At 33.3% G+C, this 23,302-nt stretch overlaps 1 protein-coding gene across 9 annotated transcripts in view; it reads right to left on the minus strand.

Annotated features, from left to right (window-relative positions):
• The window catches only part of DMD (dystrophin), a 2,070,581-nt gene that overhangs the window by 1,185,812 nt on the left and 861,467 nt on the right, over positions 1-23,302 (minus strand). For 8 of the 9 annotated variants that reach the window (XM_034649821.1, XM_034649815.1, XM_034649816.1 and 5 more), the window contains 4 exons: positions 10,447-10,569; positions 7,931-8,068; positions 5,042-5,194; positions 3,986-4,168 (listed from right to left, as the gene is read on the minus strand). In XM_034649821.1, the coding sequence (XP_034505712.1) occupies positions 3,986-4,168; positions 5,042-5,194; positions 7,931-8,068; positions 10,447-10,569 (597 nt within the window). The remainder of the gene's footprint in view (positions 1-3,985; positions 4,169-5,041; positions 5,195-7,930; positions 8,069-10,446; positions 10,570-23,302) is intronic. The other variant, XM_034649817.1, reaches the window with a different exon arrangement.

Raw genomic sequence — 23,302 nt, forward strand, 5'->3', positions numbered from 1 at the left:
AAAAATCTTTTTAAACATGAAAAAACCCCAATTACTTAAAAAAATTTTAAACACTTATTTTAATGTCCTTTCCTGATTGTTCTCTTATCTCTAATTTCCTCAGATGTGCATTCTCCTTTTATTTTGTGGCATCTGTTAATATCAACCATGAAAAGAATTTTTTCATATCCATTATATTTTTAGTCTGTGAGCTTATATTGTTTAGGAGTTCCTGGATTGTGGTGGTACTTTCTTTGTGCAATTTTTTGGCTGCATTTTCTTGAGCTCTGGGAGATTAACTTTCAAATGCTACAATTATGCTTAATAAAAATTACATGTAATTTTCTATTAAGAAATTTTCAAAGCCTTTGGTTTTTTCTTATCTCTTCCTCTACTTTTCCATAGGAGATAAGAATTTAGATAGAGAACTACTGACATGTTTATGGGGAATTATGCCTTCATTGGTAGAATCACCAGCTTTGCACGAAACTTCCTGCGAATGTTTTGTGACTCTAGATACGACTACACGTTCAAGGATGGCGAAACTTAATTTGCAATCTACACTGAACAAAACATATCTATCTGTTGTTAATAACATTATAAACCTACAGTACATGCTGAGTCTAATCCTCTTAACAGCTTATCAAGACATAAAATTTAAAAATAATGTCTTTTCCAGTGTTATATACAGAAAGACAAAAAATTTGACTCATTGAGCTCCTATAATACACCAGGTGTTTTATAAATATTACCATATATCGTTATCACAAAAGTTCATATTCCCATTGTACAGATGAGGGAAATCAGGCTGAAAGATATTTATTTATCCATGAGCATATAGCCAGAAGACACAGTGGGATTCATATTCTGGGCTGTTCATCCCAGGGGGTAGCCTTTTTACTAGGCCACACAGGTGTTACAAAACACCCTACAGAAAAATTCCTTATGTTCAGTTTACAATCATTGCTTGGTCTTCACTGATCAGCCAGGTCTGCAAGTCAACAGGAAGTATAATTAAAACTGTCTTCCATTCCTAACTAGGACAGGGGCTTCAAACTGCTGAATATTTAGAGAAAAATTTACCTGCTTCCTCCCAATCTGTTTTCCCTTCTTTGTGGTCTCTAGGATTTTCCTGAGGACCATCGATTGGGGATACTCTCTACTCTGCTTTGGTTTGCACTCTTGTCTGGCCCAGGGCTGCCTCATGCCTCCCTCAAAGTTCCAGACCTCATCTGAGCTTTATTATTGCCATATACAGCTCTGATATGGACACAGTCCCTGAAGTGAAAAATTTTACATTGCTTAGTCCATTTTTAAATCTTTATCTCTGAAATAAGGACAATTTGTCATTTTAAACACAACTCTCAAATGTTAAGCACTCTAGACTGCAATCTTGAATTGTTACTCCTAAGGTATGAAAGATTAACTGAAAATCAGTAAGTCCAAATGAAGTCTAGAATTCATATCTAGAGAGAAGAGAAAGGGAAAACTGGGAGAATGAAAGATGAGACAAATAGAAAAGGGGAGCCAGGGGGAGGTAAAAAATACTGAAGTTATGATGACCTATGCTTCATCAGAGCCACTGTAGGATTATTCCAAACATAACTTTTGGTTAAACTATTCACTTGTGGCTAATCTCAAATGGCCTCATTGTATGATAATCAGGAAAGACGACCCTAACCAGGTTGGCGGACATGTGAAATCAGTTTTTTCAATATATATTAGTAATCACTGGAGAAAAAGATACATCTTGGATCTATCTAGCTATCTGTCATCTTCTAGGCCTAATTAAAATTCAAATCCAAATATAATTGCAATATTAAATTGACTGTTCTTCATATAAATTGTTATTACTTCTGTTATCATGGAAACCCAGAGTTCACATAAAAACATATTCCCAGGGCACCTGGGTGGCTCAGTCGGTTGAGCACCTGCCTTTGGCTCAGGTCATGATCTCTGGGTCCTGGGATTAAGCCCCCATTGAGCTCAATGCTCAGCGGGGAGTCTACTTCTCCCTCTCCCTCTTCTTCTGCCCATCGCTCTGCTTGTGCTCGCACATTCCCTCTCTCTCTCAAATAAATAAATAGATAAATAAATAAATAAATAAATAAATAAATAAATAAATAAAATCTTTAAAAAAATATATTCCCCACTCTAGGCACCTTCTGAATTTTGGTTCTCTCGTATATAAAATCAAGAAGAAACCACTAATGGGGAAAACACATCTTAGCATTTACTATGGCTTTTACAATTTTATACTGGTTTACATGTTTTTGCTTTATTTTACGAATCATCACTATGTTTTACAAATATGTGTTGAGAACCCTTTATGTATAAAGACATAATGACATTTTAAGTGGGTGGTTTGTGGAGATTTTTGATCCTGTGTCCATTTAACTATAAAATGTTAAGAACTTACCTTGATCAGGTTGTAAAAAAAAATATAACCCTGCATATAGGATGTGTCAAGATATGGGGAAAATTGAAATGGAGGAATTAGTTAGTAGTCAGATAAATCAAAGCAAGGGACTTCTCCTTGAGCAATCTATTAAATTCAGTGAAAATATTTTACTTGAATTTTCTTTATGGTTGCCTTAATCTTTCAATTCATTTTGTATCCACAGACACAGGCTTTCTGTTAGTGTAAGCTTCAGTGATTTATGACATATTATGTTCATAACATCTAATAGGAAGGATAATAGGCTGAAACGTGCAATCAGCTGGAATTGGACTTCAAATGTAATACAGTCTCAGTATATTATATTAATTCTTCCAAGTTCCCAGAATATTCAGCTGCTATTAAATCTTAGGGTCCTGGATTTCATCAAAAACAGTGTATCCATGGATTTCTCTAATGTTTTGTAAAAAGAAGTAACAATAATATGTAGTATATTTTCCCTTGGTTAATAAGCAGCATTAACAAAATTATATGCTTATAAAATAAAGCTATGCTGTCTAACGCATATTTTTAAAATATCCCATATTAAATGGAATCAACAATATCACATAAGAAATTCTACAAAGTCTCAACTGAAGGTTGAAACAAATGAAATTGTCATTTACATAGGTCAAAAATGATTGAATATCTGTTGGCTTCATAAGATTCAACCTAACATATTAAGAAATCCTTACTTCCCAGCCTTAACACATTTGTTTTGTGAGAAGCACTATTTTTGCATAATTACATAGCAGTAAACATTCCTCTTCACTTTATGATATCTCAGAATAGGAACAAAAAATGTACTTGTTAGAAAAAAATCCTATGGTTTATACCCTATTACAAATAAAGAGCTAAGAAGACCAATCTTATGACTATGAATTGCCTTTTTAAGGAAAAAAACACCAAATACCCATCCAGTTGTTTGAAAGAAGAGTTGTTCCTTTTCCCTTTGCCTTGTAATATATCAGTGGTCACAATATTTGATATTTTTCAATCTGCTATCAGTTATAAACCATCTTACTAGGCATCCACTTCTAAAAAGCCTTTTAACCCATGAAGTAGCTAAGCCAGATACGAGGACTAAACTACTATTCTTTTACGTCAGTGAGATAAGGTCCTTATGCAAGTTGATATAAGATGTCTCACAAAAGATTTATTATTTACCATGTATACATTAAGAAAGTAAAATTAGCATGGGATGGTCTCAGGAAAGCAATATGTATTTTTGGATTAGACACTGAAATAATGTAAATGATCAATTGACAAATTCACATTGCCAATGTTATGAAAAAAATGATGTGGCAAAACAAATTAAGATGCAGTTTTCATTTCTGGTAAAGGGCCGGTTCCCTATGTGCTGTTAATTTGTTGTGTTTTTAATCTGAAAAACTAATCACTAGTGTTGCAGAAGCCCAAAGTGATGGGAAACTGCTCACTTTCAGAATGCATATTAGAAGTCTGAAATTGCACCCAGTTGTTGTTGTTGTTGTTTCCATTTGTTAGTAGGCCTCTGGTATTAGAGTAGTAGTTGCAAACACATACGTGGGTTTGCCAATAACAACTCACAATTTGTGCAAAGTTGAGTCTTCGAAACTGAGCAAATTTGCTCTCAATTTCCCGCCAGCGCTTGCTGAGCTGGATCTGAGTTGGCTCCACTGCCATTGCGGCCCCATCCTCAGACAAGCCCTCAGCTTGCCTACGCACTGCATTCAGCTCCTCTTTCTTCTTCTGCAACTCACGATCAATTTCCTATTAAGCAAAACCAATACAGGGCCCAGGGCAGTTAGCTAACCACATCAACCAACCTGCAAGCAGCACATACTTCTCTCAGAAATTTCAAAGGCTGTTGTCATTTTATTGTCACGTTCCGTAATTTACAAATACGGAAGCCATCACTGTCATCTTCACCCAAGAATCCAAATGTTATTTCAGTTATCCTTTGAATGCTCAGCTTTAGATATTCTAATTGAGGAAATATTTAAATTCATCTAACATTTTTCTTTCTTTTCAATTTCTGTGGTGTTTTGGGGGCTGACCGAAATTTGAGTGATTATGCATTATTCCTCAGGGATCATCCACATAGAATATAATTTAGAGGGTAAGTGTTTATTTATTTTCTTTTTAAAGTTTTGAGGAACTCAACAGAGAATGAAGCAAAATAAAAAGTGTAAAATAATAACAGAAAAAAAACATCTTCGGACAATATGCAAATCAATCTATAGAGATTTGACACTGATGTGTGAAGATGCTTTGATGAAATGAATGTGCTAACATGAGAAAGAAGTCGTCCATATAGCGATAAGTCATTTGTTCATCTGGAACAAAGATACACAAAGTCAATTACAATTTTACCAGAAAACATATGACATTTCTTAATTCATTTTACATTGTCTAGAAATAAAACATTTTATTCATTCCACATTACATCAATTGAAAAAAAAACACTTAATACAATACATTTACCAAAAGAAAACATAATACAAGGAAATGCAGCAAATCAGAGAGAACACTAAAAGAGGAAACAACAACATCAACAATTTTAAATACGATCCACACATGTTAAGGTAAAGAAATTAAACTGTAGCAATAAAATCTAGTATTGACATTCTAAAACAACATTACCTTTATTTTCCTTTCATCTTTGGGTTCAGGTAGGCTGGCTAATTTTTTTTCAATGTCATCCAAGCATTTCAGGAGATCATCAGCCTGCCTCTTGTACTGATACCACTGGTGAGAAATTTCTAGAGCCTTTTTTCTTCTTTGAGACCTCAAATCCTGTTCATGGTGCAGATATTATTAAAATATCAATATATATGTATAGTACACCTCTGGCTGTAGTTATTTACAAATAACGAACCCCTCATCTTCTTGTACAGCTTCACTTAAATTCACACTTAAATGCTAAATATACAAATAGATTATGAAATTGGGTATTTTTGTGGCAGGATCTATTCACACAAAGCTAAGGAAACTGGACAACCCACTTAAAGTATTTTCTCCTGGCATGTTCAAATTTGTTCAGAAATCTTGTCATATTTGACTACGAGTCAACTAAATTATCATGTAGTCTATGTGAAATAGTTTAGTATATGAAGACACCTGTATTAACCAGACACTTGCACAAATTTAATGAGTTTGTACTTGACTTTTAAAATAGATACAAATTCTAAAATTTTGTATCTTCAGCCCTGGGTTCATCAACAAAATTTTAGGTTTACATAGCCAAGCAAGTACATTCATAGTTTTAGCAGTCCCTGTAAAAATTTTCATAGGCCGTGAATATTTTGTGATTAGAAACATAAAATCATCTTAGTTATCATATAAATTGTCTTGAGCTATATATGTAGAAGTGTGAAAGATATATATCTGTGAGTGTACATGAAAATGACAACTATTATAAAAATGCTCTTTCTTTTCAGGCTTCCATGGCCAACTTTTTCTTATTATATCAAATCGTGTTCCAAATGCAAAATGATGAATTAGTTTAAAAAGAAAGGGAAGTGCACGTTTTGCAATCAACGTGATGAGATAAATAAGGGCAACTGCTTAATAAATCAACAAAGGAGGGAAATTAATCATCTTGCTCCTTACAAGCACACCCAATGTCTTCCCCGATCAATAGAATTTGTTGTAATGCCATTTTATGATAACACAAGGGAATGTAAGAGCTCAGAATACAGCTTTCATTTCTTCAGAACAGTAATTAGGGTTTCATGTACAGATTTATCTGGAGCAAAAGAAAATAATGAATATCAAAGAACTGCTGAAATATTCATTGCTTTGGAAAAGTTCTGACCTTCTTTGAAATATTTCATAAGGACTAGAACTGGAGCCACTTGGCAGGTTAATATAGTTACTGAATTTGGTGGTGTAGATTAGTTTGGCAAGTGGAGTAGATTTTCATAATTGCTTTTAACATTTATTTGCAAGAATGATCTAAATTTCATTTCATTCTCCATTTTGTTCAAAATTGAGGATGTAAAATTTACTGCAGTTTACATTTTTAGTTGAATTTCTAAACCTCCTGTGGAGGTAATAAATGCCTGGGATGAGCCAGATGGAATGCTGCTTTTTTCAAAGGTACCAGGATAAAGCCATGTGAATGAGCGCTGAGCCATGTCTTATTCGTGATACAACCCACATCTTTGCCAAGAGAAAGGGCTTGTGGTCATAAAATCTCAAACTCCTTTCATTCCCTAAGCACAAGGTGATACATAATGTGTAAAGATATTTAGAGACATTATATAGATTTCTTTAGAGATATGCCAGATAACCATTAAACACTGCTGTTCAGTAGGACACATATCATCATATGACCACTATAGATGATTCAGAAAGCCTGGTCACAGTTGGAAGTGTGTGAATTACACAGCTTTCTGATTTTCTGAGCACATTATGGCTTGCTCTTGAACTCCTCAAGGAAGAGTCCTTTTCTATTTACTATATTTATCAGCAGTTACCTTCAGAACACCTGCTGGCGAATTAGACTTTCCTTGTGGATTCCTTGCAGGCACATTATTGTGTAATTACATTCTCAGCAGTGTTTATTTGGTTGTCTGACTATACGGGGAAAGGTTTTATACTCTTATTTGCATAGAGAGAGCAGACTTCATCCACCTACTAGGTGGATCTACCCACATAGCTACACAGCTCTACAAGAGTGATTTACAATGAAAAGCTTGGCAATTAACAGTATTAGAAAATCAGCCATGCATGCCAATAGGGAATATTGAAAAGCACATTTAAAAAATAAATGGTTATTTCACAAAATTCTTCACAAATCCAGTGTCATGTCAAGAACTTCCTAAATATTATTATAAAAAAACCAACACTATTCTGTCCTTCCTGCACACATCCAGATGAGTCACATGGGTGCTTGAGGCTATACACTATTGCTGGTTAATATGAGAGTGCCAGTTCTTCTTCAAGGACATTATTTTTGAGGATTCCTACATAAATGAAATTAGACTCTGTAGATGCTTAGTTAGTTGCAAAGAGTGACTCTCTTAAAGGTAAAATGAAGTTAATTGAAAAAAATTAAGTAGAATCGCAGGCCTTATTAAACAAATATTAGGTTACAAAAAAACTGGACTTACTTTAGATAAAATCAATAAAATATAGGCAGCAGAGAACCCACAAAATATAAACTGGTTTTTCTGGCTGTTAAGCAGATCTTTTAAGACAAATGTAAAAATAATGTAAAAATAAACTATTAGAAAATTAAATGTATAAACACTATGAATAATGCATTGTAATATTTTCCAAGCACTACTCAGAAAAATTTGTCTCATCCAAAAAAAAAATCCCAATTTTTTAAAGCAACACATCTTTCAAAATCAAAGACACCACTCAAATATGTTAAATAAAGCGCACACACTGAACAGGAGAAAAAAAATGTATTTTCTGGTGACTAAGATTCTTAAGCAGATTTTATTTATGCACAATATAGTTTACCCTACACATGAAAAAAAAAACCACAGGCAAGGTATATTATAATTTTAGCTCTAATACCTTGAGAGCATTATGTTTTGTCTGTAACAGCTGTTGTTTTATCTTTATTTCCTCTCGCTTTCTCTCATCTGTGATTCTTTGTTGTAAGTTGTCTCCTCTTTGTAACAATTCTTTTACAGTACCCTCATTGTCTTCACTCTGATTAAAAACAACAAGTACAGTCTTCATTTTGGTTTTTAAAAAGCTGTACATCGTTAACAAGAGATAATAAAACATGTTATTTAAACACACACAAAAAATCCAATTTAAGACTTTCCAGGAAATTTATTCTAAGATACTGTGCTCATAGTTTTGCTTTTATATGGTTTACCTGAGCTTTGAAAAGCAGCATCTAGGAAGGATGCCAACCAGCATGAAAGGATACACCTGATGCGGGGCATATGTAGGAAGATAGGGTTGAAAGGTACTTCGTCATTTCAGACAAGGCATCAATTGGTGTGAAGCATTCTTCTGGCTTTGATTTGTGGTAGATTTCCAGAAATTAAAGTTTGGAGAAGTTAACTAAACATGTCATCTATGATGTTAACTAACTCATGTAGAAATATGGATGTAGATGTGTGTCAGATGGCAACGATTCTTAACGTTTTAACACACTCACTCCTAAGTGAGCAGATTTTAAATGCACACCAATTTTTAAAAATTTATGTTAAGTAACCTGTATGTCCAAATTTAGGACAAATATTAGGGCATTAGTAAAAAAATGATGTGTTCAATGGCTGCCAAATATTGCAATTAATCTCTAAAAATATGTCATATATGCATGTTGTTTTTAAATAAATGTAATCCAGTAAGTATTAAAATATAGATTAGGAAAATTCCTTGAAAATTTTTTTCAGTATGCATTTAGTTTTTTAAACTCCAAGAGTAATATTTCCATTTATTTTGAAAGAAAACTATTTGAATAAGTGCCAGTCTAATATGGTAGCATATGTAATCATGTGATTTTTCACTTCTAGTTTTCTATCTTTCTTTCAACTCAGTATATGAAAACGTTCTTTTGAGGAGGTTCACCCTGTAGTGGTGCTCAAGGTACTCTGATGAGCTAAGAATAACAAATATTAGACGATTTTTTAAAAGTCACATGTGTATTTGTGTATAATCATTCATAGTCCTCAAATGCTACCTATCTAAATCTGCAGTGCATATTTAAACTGCTATACACAACTGAAGAATTATTTATTTTTCCAGAATGACATTTTTATCTGAGATTTGTCAATTACTAGTGTAAAAAAAATAATATAACACAGACATGTTTTTAATCTGTGAAAGACCTTACTTATTTTAAAGTCTTTCCCCTTTAGTCTTTCCTTTGCTGGGGCTGAGGACAAAAAAATAAACAGCAACAAAAAACCCTGCTTCACTTCTTCCCCCACAGCAGGTAAGGGGCTAGCCATAGGGCAGAGTTGGTGAACAGCCCAAGGGGTAAACAGTACTCTTTTTCACTTCAGTGACCTCTGGTTTCTTCTTTGACATGAAGGAGTGGTAGCTGAACCTCAGCTTCTTGGAAAGCCTCTCCGTGGCTTTCTTTCGCTGAGCTGAGTTGGCAAGGCTACCAAACTCCATACCCGGGGAGTACTGATTGATTCAGGCAGCTCTAGGAAGTCAGAATTGATACCATTGTGAATTAAGATTGGTGGAAAATAGTTTTCCTATTGCTTCACATGCCTGCTATCTAAAATTCATATATTGCCTTTTAATGTCATTTTAAAGCATTGTCTGAGAAGTTCCTAATATTGATACATGTCTGAGAAATCTCAAGCATGATCTATGTAGAGGTTAAGAATGCCATATTGGTGATGGCTGTGGAAGAGGGACAAGGCAATTGTGACAAGGACGTGGAAGGAGAAGAAAGTCAGTGAAAAGAGGTGTGATGCAGAAATATTCAAGCCAGAGAGAAATGTAAGAGACATTTCAAAATTAATCAGGGTTGAAGGAGAATGTTATGAGTTTGGGAACAGCCCACATGGTTATATTTCTTTACTCCCATGAAATAAGCAGCATGAATGTATACACATTTTAGACATCTACTGTACTATTTAATCACCTTTTTGTGAAAACCACTTTGTGGTAAACTTTGATACATAATTTTTATATTGTGCCTAATAACCCTTCTCTGAAATAAACGTTATAGTACCCAAATCATGACTGACACAAATCATCACCCATCCTTGATGGATGAGTGTCTTATTAAATTTCCAGTTTATTTTCTAATTTAACTCTTTCCCTCCCATTACATTTTGTCCTCTGAGTTTGAAAATAGCACAGGTCAAAGCAAAACTGCGGAACTACTTATTAGGAAATGCAAGTGCTCCTATGTGACCATACCACAGTAAGTTGGCAGTCATAATAAACGTTCAACAAGAATACTTTGCATTTGTAATAAATCATTAGAATCACAAAATGTGCTAGGTATGCACTGAGAATTTAGTTGGAGACTTGAGTTATCTAATTTCTTCCCAAATATTTATTTCATTTCTACTCCTAGTTCATTCACACTTTTATCACAACCAATTTACCATATCTTTATTGAAGTCTTCCTCTTTCAGATTCACCCCCTGCTGAATTTCAGCCTCCAGTGGTTCAAGCAATTTTTGTATATCTGAGTTAAACTGCTCCAATTCCTTCAAAGGAATGGAGGCCTAAAAAAAAAGATAGTGCTAATTTAAATCAAAATTACTTTTTATTAGAAACATAAACCGAAAAAAATTACATTTGTTCAACCTCCTGTTGCTAAAATAATGACATGCATTACGTTTCCATATTATATTTTATGAAAGCTTTGAAATACAACTGGGAAAGTACCTGAGGATGCAAATAAAGACAAACACTTAACATCATCAGAGCTGAACATACATGCAAGATAATGCAATTCGTCATTCTCTTTTTTCAACAAAAGTCCATTTCCATATATTTGATTAAGATAATCGTTAATATTCTAAAGTTGAATTTGATATTACTTAAAATATTCTTATATAAATACCATTCATATAAATATGTCTTATCAGAAATTGCCTCATTCATCAAGTAACAGGAACCTCAGGTAGAAAAGCAAAATTGTCTCCTTACCCTCAGAAAAACTACGTGGAAATCCACTCCAATATCTTAAATGACATTTTTAGCATGGAAAATTTGACAGGCACGTTCTCATAAGACAAACAAAGCCATGAGCTTGCCTTAGGAATACTTTCTTTGGTAGCACAAAAAAATTCAAATGAATGAACCCAGAATATTTCACATAAAAAATCTGAATATATGTTTTCCAACCTTACAAACATCACAGTTTCTTTGATTTTGAAATTCATAATGACCATAGTCTCAAAAAACTTTAAAACCCCTTTTTCCTGAAGAAACCACTTGAAGAGGAGTGATGATTAAAAAATATATTAGAAATCAAATATATATTCAAAAGAATAGGCAAGATTTAATTATCAAAGTTCGAACAGTTAATAAAATAAATATGCTATTGATCTTTACCCTGTATTCAATTTCTTTGCATTAAAACACTAAAAAATACTTTATACCTGATAGCTTCTGAAAACTCATAGATGACATATAGAAATCTTGATTTTCTTACAGAGCTAAACATTTGCCCATTTGGAAAACCAAATCAGTAATGACCCCCTGTGTCTTATGCCAGGATGACAGCATGCATCAAGACTGGTCCCCACCTACTGTTCCCCATCACATTCCCAGTCAGTCTTACTCTTTCTTTATTAAATGGCATCTCCTAGAGGACAATAAAGATAAGTTGTTCAAGGAAAAACCAAGTATCTACTCATGAAGAAGTGAATAAAATGCTATTCACAAGAACGTGACTCGCACGCACAACACAAATAAACATTTATCTGTTAGGCACTTACACACACCAGAAAGGATTTATGGGCTCTTTTTAAAAAGTGACTTATTTTCAGTATTATTTTTAAATCCTAATTAACACTTGCAACTTGAAATGTCATAGTTGGTTCTAGAACCAGTACAGAATGGTATTATTGTAAATATGCTTAAGGGATGTTTCCACTGCTGTATTATAAACATATTTCTACACTTTCAAAACATATTGATCAAAGTATTATAAAGGCAAAAAGATGAACTTTTTGAATCATAACTAAACAATATTAATTTGATACTATTTTGTGTTATTGAATTGTTCATGTTTGCTAATATTTAATTAGACAAACTGCATTGTTCTACATAATTATGTGAAAATACAATGATAGGTATCTTTAAAATAACTTCTACTGAGTGCTTGGGTATCAAAATAACATGGGTCCATTTGCAGGCAGATTTATCTATTTTACTTTTACACATGCTCCCTCTCTAGCTCACCCTCTCTCCCCATAATCAAATACAGAGAGTAGTTTCAAAGGCTCAGAACTTGGGCCTCCATGCATCTTTCTCGATACTCCTTGCCTAATGCATTGTATTATCTTCCCAAATTTAACTATAACTTTCACAGTATCTCCCAGATATTCATCTTTAGCTGAATTTTGAATTCAATATAGACTCTCCAATAGCCAGCTGATTTCTCACATGTCTAGAAACAAGCTTACTATCTTTCCCCTCAAGCTGGTTGCAATACCAACCTCCCTAGTTCTATAAATAGAAGACCTTTTTTCTCAGTCATCCAGGCTTAAGACGCGAGTCAAATTATTTTTCAACACTTCACTCTAATATCTAATTAAATCAAATCATTGAGAATTCATTCACCATGATCTACTTGCTTTCTATTCCCAGAGATATCATCTCTTCTAGTCCTTACACAGGAGTTAAGGCAATAACCTCCTTACGGGGGTATGATCTCCTTCTCACATGACCATATCCATCCTGTGCACTGTGATCAGGTCAATATGTTCCAAAAACATGGCTTTCATTAAGGTATTTCTCTATTCAAGAAATACAAGTAGAATGAAGTCTAAATTCCAGCATGATAGTCAAGGCTTCCCCTAATATTGCCCCAAGGAGCTTTCTAGCCTTATTTAAGTCCTCTTAATATCAATCGTTCTTATAAGGATATTGGTGAACTCTGGGTACTACCCCGCTTCTTAGTCCTTAGAACGTTTTTTTTTAATGTTCTGGTGAAAAGCCTAAGCTCCTGTATGAGAATGCCAAGATTGCATCTGGGCTCCACCACTTAGTAGCTGGGGGACCTTGGACAAGTTACGTGTCCTCCTTGAGCTCCAGTTTCTTTATTTGTAAAATGAAGATAAGAAGGATATATACCTCATAGGGCTGTTATGAGGATCAAATATAGTTAGAATGTTGTCTGAGATACAATAAATGCTCAATCAATATGGGTTATTATTTTCTTCCCAAATTCTATCTATCCACATGACATATGATAAATACTCGGCAAGTATTGACTATTATTGTCTCCTCTCAAAATCGTACCCATCCATTGACTCCATTAAAAGATCTTCTTTCGAAAACATATAGTTTATGATAGATGAATACTTGTTGACAGAGCATTTCCATTTTACGAAGGTAACTGACAAAATCATTAAATTCCAGTGGTGAGCATGGAGAAACTGAGACTCAGTTTGGTAACACTGTATCATTGTGAACAACAAAACTTGTTGCTTAATTAATCTGTATCAATGCAGAGGGTAGTTTCAAAAAGGATGCCAAAAGGCTCTGTATTTTTCTGCTCTGTGCAGTATTTTCATCAGGAATTGTTTGGAGACACAAAAATCATGCAAAAAACATGCAATGAGATGGATGAGTTCCATGAACACCCCATTGAGATAAGGGATTTGTTGGTCTTGTTAAACCTGGAGTCATTCCTGGTACATAGCAGGCAGTCATAAATGAATATTGCCTGACAAACTAAGTAAATGAATGACTAATCATGGGGTAGTAGAACAAACATTTCAAAGAGCTCTTCAATAGTCTAGAATTTTAAATAACCCAATTTCTGTTGTATAAAATCGAGAAGACCTGATTGGCCAAATGATAGTAACAATGATACCACAAAGTACAAAAACAATAGAAGCAGATACAAATAGCTTTTAGGAAATACTACTACAAAATGATTTACTAATTAATCAAGCAAGATAATGCAAACTTAGATTTTATTAGGATAATACATAGGGTCCGGATTTCCTGATCAAAGATTACCCTGCATTTGTTAAAAAGCCCATTATACAGATTAGGGATTTGAATTATTCTGTGTGGTTCCAAAGTGAGTAACTTGAATCAATGGGTAGAAATTACCTGGAGCCTGAATTTTAGCTTAATACAGGAACAACTAATTAGGGCCATAAATGTTTTTTTTTTCTTTTAAAAAGCACTAATTTTAAAGTAGTGAGCTTCCCATTGCTGAAAATATACAAGCAGAGGCAGGTTGATGATGTATTAGGGTATATATTAGAAATAAGACACTTTCCACATGAACACTTTAAAATTTTATCAACTTACAGTAAATTCTCTCTTCTGAATTCAAAGGGTGTTTGTACATAGCAATGCAGCTAAATAGAAATACAGTGCAAGTCATATATGTAATTTTAAATGTTCTAGATACTAAAAAGTAAAAAGAAATGAATGAAATTAATTATAATATATTTTATTTATCTAATTTCCCAAAATATCATATAGGCCTATAATTGATATAAAATTAAGAAGATATTTTACATTCACTTTCTCATATTAAGACTTCAAAAACCACTATGTATTTCACACTTCCAACTTCTTCCAATTTGGAGGAGCTACATTTCAAATGCTCAATAGCCGTATGTGGTTCGTGGCTACCTTTTTAGACAGTACAGGTCAGTAGTAATTATTAAAACTAAGACTTTGAAAAGAACAAATAGCTCCTTACTAGTTTGAAATATATCACAAGAGTAATATCTTACTAATGAGAGTCAAGATGCTGATGTTTTAGTTAGTAAATTTTAGTGGATCTAGACAATTCTTATAATGTCCATCTCATTTGCTTGCATTCAGATATGTTCTCTGAGAGGAATTTTCCAGAAGCCTTCAGGGGATAAGAAAACTTATGAGAATGTGTTCCACATGTTCTATCAGTAAGTCTCTATTCCTCATTTAACGTGTACAGTACCCTACACTGTACTTCAGTATCTCTCACATATTTGAATATAATGTTATTTCACTTTTGATGGTTTATTCTTTGTCTCATCAGATTTTTTAATTCCTGAAGTTCAGAATATATCTTAGGTACTCTATTTTCCATAGCAAATATAACTCCTTTTTTTGTGTAGAAAAGGTACTTACTATACCAACTACTAGTTTTAGAACATCCAATATATTAATTGAATTAACCAGTGACCAGTTTTGTAACCAAAATAACCATAAGTACTCAACCCAATGATTTTGGCTATACTATTGGCCCGATCAGACCAGCCATTTGAAATTCATGTGATTAATACTCTTTGTTCAGATACAAGAAGTTGGGAAAATTTAAATGCTTCTTTAAGAGCTCACTGGTTTACCATTAGTCATAACAATCCTGATACAGAGGCACTTCTCTGACCAATTATTTTTATGTATCATTTCTTGGTCTTTGTTGTCTTTGTGATTTAGAATTATTATAAAAGTTTATCAAAGAAGTGCATAATATGCAAGCTTCCATAATTTAATAGCTCACTCATGAGTCACCAAAATTTAAAACATATAAAGTATATAATGCCTGCTTTTTAAATTCAGAATTACGATAAATTATTTAAAGAAAATGAAAGCAATGTGGATAAATTATCTTATTATATAAATTACTTCTATTGATTTCAAATAAAACATATGACCACAGAAGAACTAGAATCACAATTAAATCACACAATGTTAGACAATGCACACAAGATAGGTTTTAGAATACACAGAAAATAATCAAACAAAGATTATAATATTGTAGGGAAGAGTATAAACCAAGCATAGGTTTTGCACAATTTACTTTACTTACCTTTTCATCTTAACAGCTTTAACATGACTGTGCAGTCATACAAAATACAAATCAAGTAAAACATAGGAAAGTTTAATAAACGTACAGATAAACGGACACAAAAGAAAGAAGAGACAGAGAAACTGAGAAAGACAACACTTTGTTTTCCTTGATTTTTTTAATGTTTCAATTTGCTTAACAGCTATTAATTGTGCTTTGCTGTATGATTTAGGATTAACGAAATTTAAGGCTTTGTTAAAGTCTTAGCATTAAAGGTGACTTATATAACAAGTTAACAAACAATAACAGACTGAAAAAGGCAAAATCAATTACAAATTGATTCATTGTAAATTGGGAGCATTCAAATTACTCATATACACTTTATAATTTTTAAATTGTAACCTTACTTTTAGTTAACTACTTCTAACGTGCATAGATACACTAACATAATAATGACTGTGTTTACACAGACAGCAAAGTAAACATTTGTTAATGTGGACCATGTAATCTCAATAATTGTGATAAATGGCCACTACATTCAAATTACATTAATATCTAAATTGCAAATAAATAATCTGAGTGCTACAGATTGGTTTAAAAATGCCTCAAATCAACCAGTCTCCTCTTTCCATTCTGCAGCTTTGAAAATTTATCATTACAATGTTGGTATAAAAAAATAAAATAATTCATGAAAACCAAAAGGAATAAAGTTTCAAGGACCAGTAACATCCTGTAATACAGAAAAGACACACTACTGATATGATATGAAGAGTTATTTCAAATCCAAATATCTGGAAAGGAAAGAAAACTTGTAAAGAAAAATATGCATATTAAAAAGACCTATCTAGAATGAAGATAATCACATAGTTTATAGATTCAATCAGTCAGTTGTTTTAAATTCATAAGAGCAAACTCCAAAAAAATATAAGAAATTAAATTAAAGAAATAAAGCAAATTGACTCAGAAGAGTGACATTGTATTGGCTGGATTCTTTTAATAGCTAGGTAAGGTGCTGGTTTATCTTTGATGCTTTGAGGATGAGAATGTGAAAATGTGGTAACTTCCCAAATTTGTGGAGCTAATAAAAGGACGTTACCCAGTACATTGGCTTTTGAATTGATGAGATTAATCTCAGGGTCATACTTCTCAGAATTGGAAAGAAAATATATTGATTGGTTAAGATATATTCGTGGTTCAATTTGTTATACATAACTTGGAATATTTCTCTACGTCATGGTTAAATGAGTTCAGAAGTAGCAGCTGAAATAGGAGAAAAAAGGATTGTACTACAAAAATATATGAGGGAGATGAATTAAAAGCAAAAATACAACACTTTGGACGACTGCATGTTTTTCCTTTTATCTTTTTTCTTTTCATAATTTCCTTTCTCCCTTCCTCTCTCATTTCTGTTTTTTTGTTCAATTCTTTTTGTTTTTAATACAAAGAAGTTCAATGAAATCATTGTTTTTTAAGTGAAATTAGACATGTTTATATTACTATATATTACACTGACAATATAAATAGAGGTTATAAAGTATGCTGGGTTTCAGCATGCTGGTGTGGACAAAGCAATGAACTAGGATCTGACATTTTTCTAACCAGGTGAACTGTGAGAACATGGGCAACCCACTGGCTCTCACAGTCCCCTGTAAATATCTGAAAGTCCCTGGTCCAAGGAATGATTACTTTTTCATCTGATGACTGATCAGAGGAATAGTTTTCCTTCTTAAAGGATCATAATCAGGAATCACCAAACAGCTTTACGTATTTTAAATGTCATGCTAATAAGACACAGTTAGTTCTAGCAAATGACATTGCTCACCAAACTGGATTAACATCTACTTCGAAAACATTTTAAATGATTGTAAGAAGGATTTGTTACTAAATTTTCAACAGAATTAACCTTGATAAAGGGATAGCAAATTACAAATGTGAAAAGAAGTTGTTGATATAGGAATTCTGTTGCTAGGCTCATTTCTTATTTATTTCAGTGAAATAAAATTAGCAAGTATACTATTACATGGTTTGAGTATTAATTTGTTAATATTATTTGAGGATATTAACTGTAATTGTTATATTTTTAGTACCCTACAAATTATGTAATTCCTGTGGAACCTCACCAAAGTTTTTGTTTTCTGTTATAATTTCTTTGTAGAAAATTTTACTATAAAGTGTGTATATATATGTATGTGTTTGTATGTGTAAAACAATGCACATGCATTACAATCTATATGTGTACACATATAAATACATACACATATACAAACAAGAACAACCATACCAATTAATGGGCCATGTTCTCTTCTGTTGGAGGTGTTAAATTAGAAAGAGACTACAAAGGGGAAAAAGATCAATATATTTGTATTGACAAGGTTGATTACTGAAAATTAGGTATTACTTAAAATTTTCAAATTTAATAAATCTTATTTTGACATTCTAGGTCATAAGAGGTATTATTTATTTCCCACTGATGTTTAGGAAAGACAAAACATCTGTCTAAACTATCGTTGAAGTATTTATACATTACTTTTCACATATAAAGCCACTAGTTAAGATAGATTAGACCCAACCGTATAGGGTTTTTTTTTCCCCTGATATATTCTACATTAAATGGGAAACTCACTGGCATTCTCATAGGTGTGTGTGTGTGTGTGTGTGTGCGCATGTATGAAAAGTCTCTGATCCAAAGAACGATTATTTTTGCATCTGCTAACACTGACTGGAGGTCAAAAACTTGACACTGTAATTATAATAGCAACAAAACTCAATATTTACACATATGATGCCAGACTGTCCAAATCTCATGTGATAATTACACTAAAACATATAGAGAAACTGCTACATGAATTGTAAAAGCATTTTAAGGCCCATTATGGAAATTAAAGAGTATATGATATAAAATACCAATCGCACATAACTCTTTTTTTTCCCCCAATAGCACATAAATCTTAATAAAGTGGGTCTCAGATCATTAGCATCGATATCACCTAGAAACTTCTTAGACATGCAAATATCAGGCCACACTCAAGGCCTATTGAGTCATAACCTCTATGGGCAGTGGGGACAGGGGATGGACAGCAATCTATGTTTTAACAATTCCTCCAAGTACAGAAAGGTTTGAAAGTCACTGCTCTACATTGTCACTTCTTTTCCATTCCCAGAGATATCCCTTTATTTGAGGTACTCAGTGTTTCTCATCTAGACTATCACAATGGCTTCCTAATTGGTTTCCCTGCTTCCTGTTATTATTAAGTTGAATTCTCTTCACAACCACTGTTGGACTAATCTTTCAACAGTGCACTGAAAAAAAAAAAACATTAAGAACTCCTCATTGCTAACTGAGCTAAGCATAAACTATTAGTCTGGTTGTTATGACCTCTCCACACTGTGTCTAATCATCCTTTTCAGTCTTATCATCCACAACTAAGCTTCACACTCCATGATCTACATTTCGTAAGTAAACTGAATGTACTCTCCACTGAACACTCTATACACTCTTGAGCTTTTTCATAGGTTATCCTGAATTGCTACCTCCTCTATGTTGCTAGAGTGGCTGCTAAATTCACCCAGCATACACTCATTCTTGGCTCAATATCCATGAACATATCTTGCTCCACCATTAAACAGTAAGCTCCTTGAATTCATCACACCTGAGCTAGCAATACAGGTACTGCAGAACCAAACATTGTGACCTGAAATACGACATGGTTGGTAAGAGATCATTCATATTGGTCCTTTTTTCCAACCATTCCTTCATTAATCCTTTACGATCTACCTCAACTACTATCTCTCCCAAAATGCAGACTCCCCTCTCCAACTTGGCTTCTCAGAAGATGGAGAGGAGTACAGCTGCCATAAGGAACAGCACTAAGTAGTCAGTTTATTTCTGCCCTCTATGCATCTGTTTCCTGTTATCTTCTTTTCCAGACAGCATCTTCCTCACCATCACCCTGCTATACCACCATGTTCAGAAGCCCTGAAACAGAAAGAGTTGAGACATGTTGTCTTTCCCCATTGATTCCACTGACTTTATCCAGGGTTAGGAAGTTACCACTGATTCATTTTTATAATTCTCACCATCCCCATTAAAACCGCCATTTTCTCAAACTGATTTCATACAGATTAGGAGAGATTAAGCTTTCTCAAAGCACTCAGACACTACCGATAAAACTAAATGCAATAAGAGATAGCATTTCATGTCATATTTGGGACAAGCAGAACTTCCTAGTATTTTTTCTTATATTGGTCTGCTTGATAATCTATAAAGCTGATCCTTACAATGGAAATAGCAAAGACATCTTCTTGATCCCAGCCCATTACCAACAGAGGCCAGAAGGAGAAATCAGCCATTCCTCCGTTTCTTTTTCCCATCAACTTCTGTCTTAATTCTCAAAATTTGGCCATTCAAGGCTAACATATAATATGATGGAAATAACTGTGGATATTAATGATTTTTACCATTTTGTAACTATAAAGTAATATGTAGGTTTTTTAAATGTATGCTTTTACATATCTTAAGTCATTCGATCTTTACCACAAACTTCAGATTAAGATAAACAGATATCATCTTACTACTTTTCTAGATAAAAACATGGCTCTGAGAGGCTAAGTATCATATCCACAATCACATTCAAAGCAAGTTTTGTGGCTTGAAATTAAGAACTTTTTCCTTTGACCATGCTGTTCCTCATTAATGGTTACAAGTTACCACTGCAGAGAGCTGCATCTGATGGACAAGTTCTCAACCAATCTAAACTGAGGACCCCAATGCTCATTGCCTTCTGGATTGTGTAATTTCTTGTCATTAACAGTCCTTGCAGGAGACATAAACTTTGTATTCTTCACCAAACAATGAATCTAGGGACTGTCGGTGGGTTTTCAGGGTAAAATTTTGCTCTATTCGACTGCCCTTTCTAGTTCACCTTTAAAAGGATCCGGAAGTTAGTTCTTATACTGAGTCTATTTTCTACCCATATATATTCCCAACCTACTTTAATTTATCACTGTAGATTTTTTCCCAGATAATTTTTTAAAGTAAAACCTGCCCATAGACTTAACCATAAGAAGGGCATTATCCAACCTAATCTTACCATGCATAAGCTCTACTGTATTAGGAGCTTGACTTTGAGATCAAGTCACCCCTGAGAATTAGAGCACTTCCAGAATTACCCTACTCCATAAGCAAACACACGTACAGGTCATTTTAAATTCCTTATTGCACCAACAAAAGATGACTGGACTGTCAAACTTTAGAACTATTAAGAGCTAATTACTCCTAATTTTAGCTAATCTAACCCAGAAATTTTACACTATGTTCTACGGACATAACTTGTATCTCTTGAATCCTACCACAGGAAGGAGAAAGATAAAAGGACAGAAATCCACCCATCCACTAACTCTCCTGTTATCCATTTTATACATTCTGTTCTAAATAATAACCCTTGGGGGCCGGGGGTGGTGGTGGGATGCTTTCCTTTTAAGGATTACTAGTCTAGTTTAATTCCCTTATCTTACAAACACTAAAATGGAATTTAAGAGAAATCACATGTTCTGCCTAATACTGACAAAGTTAGTCCTCGGATTCTGTCTTCTATGTCCACTGCTCTTCATATTATACTATGTGATTGCTTGAATTACCTCATTAATTGAACATCTTCATGAAGATGTACTAGTGTTAAACATGTCAGATGGCTGCAATGACTATTTGTTTGTGTTTGTAAACAGATATTTTTAAGTATCTTTTGCACCCGTGCATATTTCCACACTCACTAGCATGATGCAATGAACAGATCAGCAAAATGTCAGATAAGCTTTACCTCCATGTTTTTGGTTTCATCATGATCGAGTATAATTATCTCTCAAAGCCCCCAAATGGGGTCACTATCTCATCCAGTCATCTTTATTAATTTAGAGAAAAAGGAGTACTTTGAAAAGTGACAATGTGATTCTTTTCTTAATTAATATATAATTGAAAACATTGATTTAAAATCTCTTATGCCTTTCTTCAGTAAGGAAAATAAAAGAAGTGCAGCAATTAGCTCACCTAATGCATGACATATGGAAGTAACTGACAAATGTGTATGGAACGTAGGATGAAAATTCACAAACTTCTCTTGGCCATGCTAAGTCTGGCAGCTTCTATCATGCAGGTTGAATCTACTCTTTTTTCAATATCTACAAGTCACAATCTTGTGACATATCTTGTCTTAATCTACTGTTGAAAGGATCAAGAATACCCTGTTTTCTTTGAAATATTCTATAGCTTAGTAATATATGTGACAGGAAGAATACAAAACATAGTGATGAAGAATTAGCATCCATTTCTTAAGATGACTGAAATATGCTTTGGTTGTTTAGATATTACATACTCTAATGATAATCCCTAGAAGTAAAAACAATTGTCTTAAACAGCAGAGTGAATTCTTACAAAAAACAATTATGCTGTGAAAATAAATTCTGGAGTCTTTCAGATATTTTCCAGGAGAGGACAGCTTCCTTAAAATAGTACATAAATGAGTATAACTAACTCATTAATTTAAACATTACAAAGAAAAAGCAATGCATTAAGGAAAGCTAATATCTTTTTGCTTTGGGAAGGCAAGTTCTGAAGGATATCTATGTTTCATGGGTATAAAGTATTTGAAATTCATATCACATTTCCATATATTTTAGAAACTTTTAAATATGTACTAGTACATATAACAGTGATACATTGGAATGAGTTAAAAAATAGAGCAATTGTAAATCATGCTATTATTGGGTGTCCATATTTTTCAAAATAATTTTCAAGCATATTTTCCTATTGTTCCAGGGATTGACACTTACCTGACATATTACATCATATTTTCTCACAAATATTTCAATAACGCTTTTCTCATTTAAGATTATTCATAGCAATTATCTGTATATGTAAATACATATATTTATTTTACATACATTTTTGTATTTGAAAGCATATCATATATATTGAAAAATGTGTCAATTGACATTTTATAAAATTGGGGGTAATTACCTTGCAATGTGACGCTTACCCAAACGAGTTGGATTTATATATTTTTATATATTTTTGCAAGCTACCTATTAGGTAAGATTTTGTCTTCATTAAATGTTACACAAATATAAAGGGTTATCATGCAAAAGTTCAATATCCCCTGGTTCTTCATTAAATAGAATAAATATAGACATATAAAATTACAAAATTAAGATATATAAGCTTTGCAATTATTTGTTTTCATTGCTTGAGCATGTCATTGTAGCCTAATGGGTTTCGTCACAGTAAGTATCGGCAGTTAGCAAGAGCAAGTTTACTACACACACATACACACATGTGCACAACTAATAAAGAGATACAAACGCCCTAGACCATGCAGGAGATGTACAAGGCCCCATTTTGGATATGTGATCCATATTACACACAAGCAATATTATATTTGGCAAAATAAGTCAGTAGTGCTTTCCTTAGATGGATGTCTTTGTGCTTTTTT

The sequence above is a fragment of the Ailuropoda melanoleuca genome, chromosome X (genome assembly GCF_002007445.2).
Source record: "Ailuropoda melanoleuca isolate Jingjing chromosome X, ASM200744v2, whole genome shotgun sequence".
NCBI classification, from domain to species: Eukaryota; Metazoa; Chordata; class Mammalia; order Carnivora; family Ursidae; genus Ailuropoda; species Ailuropoda melanoleuca.